The sequence below is a fragment of the Syngnathus scovelli genome, chromosome 5 (assembly GCF_024217435.2).
Source record: "Syngnathus scovelli strain Florida chromosome 5, RoL_Ssco_1.2, whole genome shotgun sequence".
In the NCBI taxonomy this organism is placed as follows: Eukaryota; Metazoa; Chordata; class Actinopteri; order Syngnathiformes; family Syngnathidae; genus Syngnathus; species Syngnathus scovelli.
In genome coordinates, this window is record NC_090851.1 from 10360093 (window position 1) to 10373182 (window position 13090).

At 38.5% G+C, this 13090-nt stretch overlaps 1 protein-coding gene across 1 annotated transcript; it reads right to left on the bottom strand.

Annotated features, from left to right (window-relative positions):
• Positions 1-162: 162 nt before the first annotated feature.
• Positions 163-5377, bottom strand: fgf8b (fibroblast growth factor 8b). Its single transcript, XM_049721214.2, has 5 exons — positions 4799-5377; positions 4662-4698; positions 3982-4162; positions 2250-2356; positions 163-923 (listed from the first exon to the last, which is right to left on the bottom strand). The coding sequence occupies exons 1-5, from the start codon at positions 4855-4857 to the stop codon at positions 633-635; spliced, it is 675 nt and encodes a 224-aa protein (XP_049577171.1). The 5' UTR covers positions 4858-5377; the 3' UTR covers positions 163-632.
• Between the last annotated feature and the right edge of the window lie 7713 nt (positions 5378-13090).

Below are 13090 nucleotides of genomic sequence, written 5' to 3' on the forward strand. Positions count from 1 at the left end.
TCACTTGCTGAGCACATTCAACTCTGTGGCCTGTCACAGATATTGCCCCTCAGTTATCTGGGTCTCCAACTTAAAGGGGGAAGACAACATTTTTTTTCCTTTTTTTGCAAACATTCATTCGATTCCAAAACAATCATGAGAGAAAACCCAAGGTTCTTTTGAGTGGATTCTTTAGTGGTTTTAATATACACTCTACAATAAATATCCATTTGATGTAATTTACATTTTTACAGTAGAAATATATTCATAGATATTGAAAAAATTCCAAAATTACCTCTTAAAGGAAATTAGTGTCAAATGAAACTCAGATGCTTTAACCAGAACAGTAAAAACAGATAGCTGCCTTGTTTAGCTTCATCGTACTTCAAACATTCTTTACCACTGAACATTGAAATCTCTTCCTATCAATTCAATGTCCCACTAATTCAATGAGAGAAATCATATCTTCTCACTAAATTGGACACAATTATCATATTAGACAGTCAACGTGTACATAAAATCCAGAGCAAAGAATGACACCAGGAGTCCACAAAATGAGAGATAGTTACATTTGACTGTGAAATGTGAATTGTCCCCCCCCCCCCCAATTTCAGAGTGGTTTGTCCATAATGGTTTGTCCAAATCGTCGTCCCTCAGCGGCCCACTGAGCGCTGCTGATGCGAATGTTTAGTCCGCTTGCTTAAAGGAAGAACAGAAAGTGGTAGAACATCAAATGGTCTCTTCTCACTCAGCAAGTGGCCCCGAGGTAACCGCTTCATGAAGTGGGCCTCTCTCTGGTGCTGCTTGGTCTTTGAGGCCTTCCTTGGACGGCCCTTGCGTGTGAAAGCCATGTACCAGCCTTCGTATTTGGCGTTCTGGAGCGCTGTGTAGTTATTTTCCAGAACAATTTCGGTGAAGATACAATCTTTACCTCTTCCCTTCTTCTGTTGGGGGCACAAAGCAGATGTATTTTGACACCCAGAAACATTTATACCATCTCACACTAAAAATATAAATAATGCAATTTGAAGTTGTAAAAACTTCAAAATCCAAGAGTCATTGATGCCCCCAGAAGCTTGATAATTGCCAACAGATATCACAAGATGGTGGCAAACCACTACATTTGTCTAAATAAAGCTCCTCAACTCACAGTGACATTAGTTGCTTGGTACCAAGATGCCACATGATGGCGGTAAAGCAGTACTTTAGTTTTATAGCTGCGAATCCTATGTGCAGCAGATCCCTTAGCCTGGGTTTCTTTCCTGGGTTTATTCGGTACTGTACATTTGATAGAGTGCAGTGATTGAAATGTGAATCCATACACTTGTCTCCTTATCCAAACAGTAATGTATTTGGAATAAGTATGTCTCAATTTCTGTTTCTGTCAGATAGTTTGTTATTTAAACAGTAAGCTGGAATATACCCCCTTTTTCTTCTGCCCATCATAACTACCTCACTTATGATTGAGCCTTAAGAAATCTGCCTAGAAATAATTGCTGGGCAAACTTTTGCAGACATGTTCTAAATTATTATTCAAAACTTGATTTTTAAATGCAAAAACAATTGCAACAAATTATCCAAAAAATCTGTCATTTGTATCATTACATAAAAATCAAGTTAGATTAAATAAGGGCAGCACTTCAGTATCACCTTGATGATTCTCATCCAGCTATTGTGTTGCATAAGAGGTTTTTTTTTATTTTTATGTATCGCTAGTTTATACCGTGATGGGAAGTATTCTGTTTGAAAGGAACTCAAGCCTAGCATCTGACTTCTCTATTGTTCTTTGCCAAAATGTCTGTGTCACATGTTTGTTGATGTCAAAGCTTTGTTGGGATATTGTGGTCATCCACCAACCAACCATCATTTTTAACTATTCTAAAACTGCATTGATCCACGAATAAAACTGAAAATAGTTTCCAGATCTGTTGCAAAGGTTTCTCCTTTTGAGCAGTGCTTAGGTGTGGCCGAAATACTGCTTTACGCATGACTGCAAGTTTTGGAAAGATCCTGCATTTCTTTAGGTCTCCAGAGATACCAGCAGCTTCAAATACCTGCTTGCTGCTCGTCGATGGCTTTTTAACAGCTGCTGTCTTAAAACAAGACAAAAAGTTTCCTTACTACGCCTGCGAATTATTTCACAGGACTACGATTTTCTTCAATTGTCTAGTGTTGTTTTTTTGCAAGCCATGTACTATGCCACATTTTTCATTACAAAGTGGTTTCTTCCACACCATTTTTGTCATTTACAAACTAATTGTGCTGCTTACCTTTCCAATCAGCTTCCCTCGCTTATTCATGCAAATGTAGTATCCACTCTTCACCCCTCTGATCCGCACACGACTCCCAAAAGAGTCTGTCTCCACCTCGAGTTTAGCTGCATAAGCAAACGCAAAGCAAATAATGAGAAGATGTGGTTTAAGCAATAATTTTGTGATGTTACAGTGACACCAATGACTTATAGTCTTTTAAATGAACTCAATAAAGAATGGAGTCATGAAAAAGGAAGTCAACCCCCAAATTTTCTTTACAATAATTTGTTGTATGTGCCCCCACTAGTCTAAGCACGTCATTCTGATTAATATTACATTTATGGAATATGAGTTAAGCAGCAAAATTCAGCCGTTTTTATCCAGCTTAGGGGGCGGCCATTTTGCCTCTTGCTGTCAACTGAAAATGACATCACAGTTGCTAGGTCACAGGTCACAACCAATCATGGCTCAAATTAAAAAAACTGGTGAGCCATGATTGGTTGTGACCTGAGAACTGGCAACTGTGATGTCATTTTCAAATTGCCACCCGTTGAAATGGATAAAAACAGATGGAATTTGCCAAATTCATATTCCACAAATGAAACATTAATCAAAACACAGTGTTTCGATTATTTGGGCTGCACAAAAATATTATTGTAAAGAAAATTTTGGGATTAACTTCCCCTTTAAGGGACTCGACTAATATTTAAAAGCATCCTGTTCAATGAACCATAATTGCAAAGATGGCCTCCATTCATTCTTGTTTTGATGTAGCAGGGTCAGTAAATGGTGTACTTTGATACACTTCAAATGAGAGAGGAACGAAAGCGCCGCTGGGAGATTTAGGCCACTTACAAGAGTGACACCCACTTTTATAGGTGTGTGTTAGGACTAGTGTGTGGGTAGAGAGATCCAAAAGACAAAAGAGTACATGATACAATGAACTGAATACACGGACCTCGCTTGCTTGTATAAATTGAGTTCATGAGAAAAACGATACAATTCATCTATATAATGAGTCTCCAAAAAGCAGACATTCACTGGATAAATGGAGGCTGCGGTAGAAGCCAACCCGCTAGGGGTCAAGGCTTTTGTTACAATATTCTTTTCGACAATAGTCTGCCTCCAGGTTCTTCAAAGTAAACCACAAGCACATAACTTGTAAAAAATGATGACGCTTAACTTCCAGCTTCTTTTGCAATCACTCATAGGTCTTACTCTGTCAAACATTTTCAAGAGGCAGCCAACATCGATGATAATTTTTTTCACCACATACAGTGCGTGCACTGCAGGTGAATTTCAAACACTGTTTTTCTTTTTCTGTTAAAGTACTTTATTGACTTAAGTCTTGCAAAACTTAACACCATCAGCCCAAGGCTCTGGAAAGTCTGACATAATCAATCCATTTAATAATAATTTCAAAGATCAATTTTGCAGATATTTTATTCAAATATGAATGTAATTGATGCAATTACACATATATTAGTGACTGGCCACAGGTACTCCTGGTGTCAAGCTTTCTTGTCCCCCACGCACTGTTTCTAAAACCCATTAAATTAGAAAATAATTGACGCTGTTAAACGTCCTAGGTGTTCCTAATATTGTGAACGCGTTAATGCAATGCCGAAGTTTTTGTATATTTGAATACATTTTCAATTCTCTGAGTGTAGATGGAAAAGTGTTTAAATTCAATTTAGCTGTCGTTAAAAGTTCTTTCAAATTTGGATGCGGTGTGCTTGTTTTTATTTACCGTGCGCTGCTCCATCGTCCCCGTTAGCGTTGATCCTCTTGTTGGACAGCACCTGGACGTGTTTCCCGCTGGTTCGACTGTACAGTTGATAGGTTCGAGTCAACCGGCGGCTCATCCGGTCCGACAGCCGACTCTGCTCGGTGACATGGTGCTTGAAATTAGGAGGAGACTGCACTGTGTTCTGCAGGACAACAGTAAGCACACGCATTGATTTAATTTTTAATATTCAGCAGATGTGGAGGACCACACTATTGTAAAATGGTTTTAATTCAAATAGATTTTTTTTCTTCATTGTATTATATACTACATTTTTTTTTTTTTTTTTACAGTGGCGTTTGTGGCTCTTTTAATGATTCATTCGGGGACCCTCGGGGATGACAATTCCCCTGTTGGTTATTTTCCTTTACCAGCAGTGATCTTTCACCCCCTTCTTGACTCCCCCCCACCACCCTCGATACAGCCGTCCACATATGTTTTAACAATCACCTGTCAAAGTGGGGTCTTGCCACTTTTCAAGATGTTTGAATTTTTGCCAATTGCCGTAGCCGTTCTAATAAAATGTTTTCATTATTATTGCAATCCAGTGCAGACGTGTACAGACGTGCAATGTACGAACGTTACGTACCAGTTTACTCATTTGAGTTATTATCAGGAGGTTTTACTGAAGTGAAATGCGTTACCTGTGCGTAAAAGCAAAGCGCTGTGAACTGAAGTAACCTGTTGGAGGAAAAAAAAGAAAGAAAAAAGGTTAGACGGTCTGGCCAGCCTTAATTTAATAACATTTAATAATAATCTAAGTAATATTTTTTGTACTTACAGATAACCAAACCTCGATGCTCTCAGCCTCATCTTGTAGTAATTCAAATATTGATTCATGAATACTCCGCTGATTCGCTGCTGGAAGGTCTAAAAAGTTAAGCTCCCCCTGCTTCGGAATCCTCTCAGATTCAAGTTTGGCTGGAATTAATAGGTCCAAAACCCCTCAGTGTCCTTTGCAGGTGAAAGTCCGCAGCTTGATTTCATCCATCCAAATGAATCAAAATACGGCAATCCAAAATGAAAGTCCGGCATGAGCGCTGCTGTTCACTTATGACACTCGGTAAAATATTGTTTAAAAAGTTGTCCCCAAAAAAGTATCCAAATACATATTGAAATCTTCATCAATTCGTTGTGACAGTTCTGTAGTGTGACCGTTTACGCACGGAACTTTACGCACCAGAAATACGCACAATAAAAATGACAAGAAACCAGATCCACAACAGCACTAAATAAATTCTAAGTGTGTATCTCCGTTGTTCAAATAAAAAAACGTCCAAATGTCAATCTCCTCTTGCGCGTGTACACTCTCCGGTCCACCAGCTGCGTCTGCCTCCCTCCAACATTTAAATAGCTAAACTTGCGGGAGAGTCAACATCCTCGGCGAGAGCAGGCGGGGCCTTCAAGCTGGAGCGCATTTGAAACCGAATACTTGTTTAAAATTTTTACATGGACCAATTTGCCTCAGGACCGAGGTGAGAAGTGAACCAGTGGGTTTATTTGTGGCTTCATGTGCAACCGCATGGCATGTATCATTGGTGCCCCTTTCCCCACACCACAAACCACACTAACCATATGTCAATGACAATGGAGTGTGTCTTCGTCCATGCAGAAATCACTTTGCAATTGTTTTTCTATTAGCACAGATGTCCACATGGAAAACTTTCTTGGCATGTACTTAAGAACATCTCCAGTTACGTTAACATATTCCCTGGCTGCAGGTTAGAGGTGCTCTGCCTGTCCCATAGTGCAGACCTCGATGTACTTTTTCATCCTACATATGTAAGTAATATGTATTCCATGTGAACGCATGACACAAAATGGTTTTCTCATGACATATAGCTGCATGGACACAAACGAGGTCTCTCACAATGATTCCCTGTAGTTTGTCACAATCCTGGTTTGATTTTCAGGAGTTTGTGAAGGACCTGCTGTGCTTTTCTTTTCAGCTTTGTGCATCGAAAGCATGCAATTACATTGTACCTGTTTGAGACACAGATGGCTTCCTGCAGAGGCATACGACCGTTTGACATTTGTTTGGGCTCTGCTGGAAGCTGGAACTGTGGACTTCATTGTGTGAACTTTCAATTAACATTTAAAAAAAAAGTTCTCAACTGAGGTATGATTTCCATCAGTCAGATATACTTGGAGTATAATTCTCACAAACGAGAAATACGTATTCTCTGTTAATGTGTCAAATATATTTATTGTTCAACTTTCTAGTGAATATGTAAGACATAAGTGTTACATTTTAATTAAAGAGATAACATTTCCCTTTAGAAACAATAAAGCATGTAAAATAATAAAAACAATCACTGTAGGAGACATTGAACACATTGAATGATGTAAAAATGTACTGTCTTTTATCTTGGTCCAAATGGTCCAATCAAATGCTTAGCAACTAAATGAGCCATACCACATTGTACCCCTGCTTTTGCTTCATAAATGCAGTCCCATTTTTCACACACACACACACACACACACACACGCACGCACGCACACACACACACACACACACACACACAGAGCAGCTGTGTAAGAGTTACATCTAAAATATATATTATAATGTGAGTTGAAGCTGTCATATAGTCGTAAATCAGTCATTCTAACCAATGCAGGGGATTTAGGGGGTGAAAATGGACCTGCCTCATTAGTTCCAGTGGGACGCTGGAACAATGGATTTTGACACCTGGAACAATTCAGCACCTTGTTCAGCTTTGTGCTGACCCCCCCTCAAGCAATCTACCCACATGCTTGATAACTCATCATAACATCAGGTTAGTTTATGCACCAGTACTTTCAAGAAAGCAAAGTCTTCTTGTTAAAGCATATGACATTTTCAATAATAATAAAAATTGTATTTATGTTTGTCAACCATTTTCTCTCCGCTCAAGAGACTATAGAGCAGATGGATACACTTTGTTTCTTTTGCGCTGTTTCTTTGACTTGTTGCTGTGACGTTGTCATTCTTGATTGCAAGGCGAGAAGAATAAGTGAGTTAATATGAAGTAAGCAGAAAGACTCAAGTTGAGTGACGTGACACCAATCACCTTCTGTTTTTGTCATATGCCGATAAAGTTATGTGAGTGTTTTATTGTTTGAGATTTTAATCAATTAAATTTTTTAAAATATAGGTGTCATAGTTTTGAATGTTAAATGTCATTTAAATACTGAAATGGTATTATGACAGACGCCCATATCAGATCATTTCTATTGCCAACATCGCCTATGGGAAAATTGTTTGGGAGATCAAATTGTCCCAAGATCAATTACGTTCAACCCCAGAGATTCCACTTCACCTATTATTGTAGCTGTAGTTTGCTGCAGGTAGACCGACGACTGAAATAGTCTCCCAAGATATATTAATATAGGTCAGGTCAAGTAAAAGTTGACGAATGTAAAATATACACAGTAGACACTAAACGTTACCTTTTAATGAATGAACGAAAAGATCTTAAATAAAATATATAAAAGATCTATGCAGACTGAAATCGAAATTTTCTAGTCAGGAATGGGATTGGATATTAGCTTAGCGTAATACTTTAATCAAGATATTTATGACTTCTAAGACATCAAGCTGATATTCATTCACAATATATTTAATGTTACTTTTTAGCTCTGTAGACTTTAAATCATTTGTATCAGTTCTCAGTAGGATGCAATAGAGTTGCAAACTCTACAACACAACACTAATCACCACCCTTGAATTTTGATATAGTTCTTGTTTTGATCTCTTCAATGGAGTGCAAGTGTACCAAATGAAGTGTCCGGTGACTTTATAAATATATTTGACATACCTAACCGCCTCCTGGGATTCCCTTAAAACTTTCAGCAGTCCAAGTTTTGCCACAGATTCCCATTCTTTTCCTCTTCTCCCTTGGCCTTCCCAACACTGCTTTTCTCATTTGGATCACGTCACTAACGAATACTGTATCAGTGAGTAAGGACAAAGACAGAAATCATTGGGAGCTGAGAAAAAGGAGAGAAACATTTTGGCAAAGATGCACTGCTCTTATTCTCTGGGGATGACTGACTGAATGTCTGAGACTGCACTTGAGTAGACTACCATTAAGTGAGAGGTTTCGTTCCCCTCGCTAATGCGAAGCATAAAAATACACACCCTTAAATGAGGCCAGGGGAAAGGTAGATACAATAGATGAAGAGATGAAAACAGAAGAGAGACATGGTGTGTGAAAATACGGCATATGGACTTGATCGACAGTGACTCCCCAAAACCTCAAGCATTTTAGCGGAAAGCTTTTACCACCTACATGAACTACAAATTGAACTCATTCAACTGCAGCTCAGCTTGTAGTTGTTTCATAATCACAACAAAATACTATTTGGAATTTGGTCATGTAAAACGACTTTTTGAAAAGGATACTGCAACAAACTATATCATCATTGATAAACAAATATTCTGCTTTATGATATTGAATTGGTTCCCTTTTTATGTAAGTATCATCATCATTTTTAGGTAATAGTTGTCATCTTGATTGTTTCCCTTTTTGTGTCAATATTGATTTCGTTACTCTGAGAAAATCCATCTAAAGCATTTTAATTTTAATTTTATTTTGTGAATGAACTTTCCCCCCCCCCCCAATTTTAGTTTGAGTTACCGCAGTAGTTTTATTCACTCACCTTGGTTTGAATTGAAGTATTCTTTGTTCTGTTCCTTAAAAAATAATCTGGAATATTGATAAAACAGTTTTGGATTAATTGATCCCGCAAAGTACTATTTAAAAAAATATACAGGGAAATGGGGAATCAGTGGATAATTTCCCATTAATCTGACCAGTTTGATCGCAGATGATTTTGTCATCATGTGGTGGCAAAATTCCTTGGGAAAATCTTTACAGTGGAAAAAATATAATAGTGTTTGCACCATGCTTATAGAACTCAAGTATGAGCTAAGATCTTGAATTATTTCTAGTTTGAATAAAATATTCCAATATAAAAGGGTTTTTAAATCATATAATACAAAATGTAGCCAACGCTTTTTTTTTCACGTGCAGGGGTGGGAGTCTAATCCAGCAAACTTTTGACGAGAGACGAACGACATACTGGAACGGTCGCTCGTCAATGGGGCATTGAGTGAGAATCAATTTCACGCTAGCTGTAAATCAGCTTTCAACCATTTCATTACCAATGGCCCCCACAATGACTGTTAAGAAAGGTAAACCATTGCTTCATAAAACACTAAACGAACAGTCAATTGTGGTTTTTACAGTATAATGAAATCCGAAGTGTATTCTATTCCAACAAATCGACCACCACAGTCAAAGTTTGACTAAAATTTTCTGAAGAAATGTTGTACATGACATAATACAACATTCAAGAGTTCTGCAAATATTCTAAGAATCCAACTTTACTGCTTTCAAGCTGGGACCCACATTTTCCTATTGTCGCAATTTCCTTTAGAAATTAAGAACAATGAAAAAAAATGTAATTTACAAGCAGATTTAATTCATATATTTCAATTTGCCTTTTAGAACACCTAGTTAAAAAAAACTCACAATGAACATAAACACTGCAGGTACAACACTGAATATAGTAAAATTACGTAGTTAGCACAAATTCAGAAAAAAATAGCCAGAAATGAATCAGGCACTGATCTCTTCTTTTTAGGAAATGAAGGATGCCGACAAAACCTTAGACGTTTATGCTAGATGCTGTTTATTAGCATGCCCTTGAAAATGTGGTTTCACTCTGCTATTTTCTTTTAATCTGCACTGATATTCAAATAACCATGACAATGTGGCAGTAAGACAAATTGTTCACCAGGAGGGGCAACTCCACAAGTGACCCAGAGATGGATGAAAAAAAAAGATAGCTTGGTGTCAGCAACTCAGTAAAATCACGCAGAAATAAAAAAATATATAATGTTTGGTGTAATTAACTTTCAATAATTTTTTATTGATTGTTATTTTTGTATTATATTTGTGTCATCACAGTTTGGGTTTAGTTCACATTTTATGAACTCGAATATCATTTGAGAAGGTTAACCTTGTCCATTTTTCTATTGAAAAATATCTTTAGAGTTGGGTACTGCCTCTAGAATTGGCTTGCAATGCTTACCATGAAGTAGGAAAATAGTTTGGGGACTGCGAAAAGATTTTGCTGAATGACAACTCCAGCGACAACCGCAACAGGTTGCTTCAGGCCAACGTCACTTCTTTTTTATTGAGAAATTTGATTTCTTTTGTGACCATATGGAATAAAACTATCCATCTTCTTTTTTTCATTGTAGACACCTACATGGAAACTCGCCTATTTAAATGAACAACAATATTTCCTGTCAAAGATTCATTATGGTCATATTGTAAAGTAGATGCACAAAAGAGAGTTGATTGTTTTCATTTAGGTATGTATCATGCCAACGCTGACTTAATTTTTACTCCATTAGCTGGCATTTCCCAAAAGTCGGCGAAGATAAGCTCCAACTTGCTTGTGACCCTAATCAAGATGAATACGATAGAAAATGAATGGATGGATTCTCAGGCCTGACCCAGCTGCAACATGGATCCCAAACGGAGTAGTGAATTTCAGCACCAGCCATGTTTTACAGTAAAGACTCCCCAAGAGTCCACTTCACGAATTGATGTCAGTAAAGATGCTGAGTGTTATTGTTTTAATTGAGAGAGGGAGCCACTAGAGACCCTAAAAGAGTTTATGCATCCAGACCGCGAGTCTTTCATATCTTGTGTGAATATATTCTACGATGATAGCAATGAAGACAAAGAAGACAAGGGTTGTATATTTTACCTCATAAGCCCCGTCGTACGCAGGCCGCGATTTACTGTCTTGTAAACACATAAGAAATAGCATTGGAAATGCTTTAACAAAGTCCATAAAAGCAGATATCATTCCAGGTATCAGGGGTGGCGAGGAGGCGGGAGGGCTGGGTTGGCCTCCCTCATTTTTTCCCCCTTCACTCCATTGCGCCATCTCTCCACATTTTCTAAGCTATACCCTTTCTTCCATCATTCCCTCTTAACTTTCTCTTCATCCATCTGTTTTAACAGTGTCCTTGTTTTCATTCGCACCCTCTATATTCCACAGTCCCCTCCTCTCCTTTTTGGTTCCCATTCCCTCGCTGGCGTTTTTTTTTTTTCTTTTTGTGGTGGGCAGTGGACAGCCAAAGCGATGGCTTTAGCAGACCTACCTGCAGGGCTGCTTATGGCAGCTCTTTCATCTGGGCCCTGGAGAAAGAAGCCCCTGGCCCGCAAACAGCTGTGCAGACTTGGGAGTGAAAGGGCCATGAAAAAGCACAGACGAAAACGGAGAAAATTCAGTGGTCCTTTGGGAATCAAACCTCCCTCTGCTTTTCAGTCATCTCTAACTTCACTGTTCTCTGGAGCTTTATCTTTACATGTTTTGTTGTTGCGCGAGCTGTCGGTTTTGTGGTTTTCTTTTTTGGGGGCAGCTGCGGAATGTCGTATGTATGCTAGGTCTACACTCGTCTGGCCTCTTGGGTCAGGAAGACTGCAGCGAATCCAGAGGCTTGTTGGAACATCTTTAAAAAACTCCACAATGATGGTAGAACACGGCTCATTGAGTGTGGCGACGTGGTAATGATAGATAACTTGCGGGAAAACAAGATCCTTTCCTTTCTTCAAATTAGTTTCCTTGGTATTGCATCAACACATCACATTTAAAGAAGGCATTGCAATTTACTGCCGTTCCCAATGTATCTTAATATCTGTGACGTGTTTCTGTTAAATCAGTCCAAGTATCAAGAATTATAGCAGACTATACACACCCTATTTTCTTTTGTCTAGCTGACTTTGCAAGTGAGCCGGCACACATATGAATCTCATCACCAAGAAGATTAGGGACAGTCGACATAGCAGCCGAAACACAAAATATCCTCCGCCCCCATTAAATCGACTTCATCAAGCAGTCAAGTATGTTATTATTACTTATTAGAAGCAAACCCCATCAGATGACTCTAATCTGTACATCCAACAAAATCCCTTGCAGCTCTGCTTACCTTTTGTTTTCGATGCAGTGTTATAAACAGCGTGACTCCGACTGTCACTTGAAAGTGGCTCTAGAAATTTGCCTCAGCCTAGTTGGTCATGTCGTGGGCAGAAAAATAGAAAAAGGTGTCACATATGCAGTGGCAAATGGTTACTAACAAAATATTTTCTACTCCGATTATCTTAGCCAATCTCTGCGTGAATTGACAGCAAGTCCCAGCGAGGTGTTGAGCTATCACATGGCTTGGCGTGTGCACAAGCAGGCTACATTCTTCAATGGGCCTAAGCAGATGAGACCCGCATATGGGACTGGTGCAACCTGCGGTGGTCCTCACACACTGACGTAATCACGTTAAATTGTATCTTTCAATAACATTTGAACTCCTGGGTGTGGTGTGCAAAGTGTTGCACGTGTGAAGTGATAACAGCTGCACATTTTATATCTCAGTTTATGAGAGTAGCGAGACCCTTGCTAGTCACATGTTAATTGTGTCATGGTTTTATTGGGGGGATTGTGATATTTTGTCTAAATCCTTTTGTTATAAATGATGAAGTTTGCGTAATTAAATATCATAAGTACCGTACTTTCCGGACTATAAGGCGTACCTAAGAACCTAAAATTTTCTCAAAAGCCGACAGTGCGCCTTATGGTCCAGTGCGCCTTATATATGGAACCAAATTCCTAAATTTAAACTGGCCCGAAGCATTGTGTCATGAAATCAATCATAAGTGGCCCGCTGAAGACTATGAATCATGAATCAAAAAGACTATGGATCATTATTTTGTGATTACAAAGTAATTTGTTGCGTCTGAAGTTGAAATAAAAAAGAGAAAATGGAGAATGATTTGATTTGGATTAAAGATCTGACATGATGCATTAATGGTGTGCCTTATATAAGAACAAAGTTTTAAAATGGGCCATTCATTGAAGGTGCGCCTTATAGTCCGGAAAATACGGTACACAAAATCAAGACAGTGATAAAGGCTTAGAGAAGCCAAGCTTTTAGCTGCAAGATGAGACTTGGTCACCTTGGCCCTGTTCTAGCTCTTACACAAAAGACTGCACATGATCTGGATAAATATGACACATT

Coding starts and splice junctions, on each gene's coding strand:
- fgf8b (XM_049721214.2), bottom strand. CDS start 4,857: ATGAATCAATATTTGAATTACTACAAGATGAGGCTGAGAGCATCGAGG. Junction 4,699..4,798: donor GCATCGAGGTTTGGTTATCT/GTAAGTACAAAA, acceptor TTCCTCCAACAG/GTTACTTCAGTTCACAGCGC. Junction 924..2,249: donor GAGGGAAGCTGATTGGAAAG/GTAAGCAGCACA, acceptor TGCCCCCAACAG/AAGAAGGGAAGAGGTAAAGA.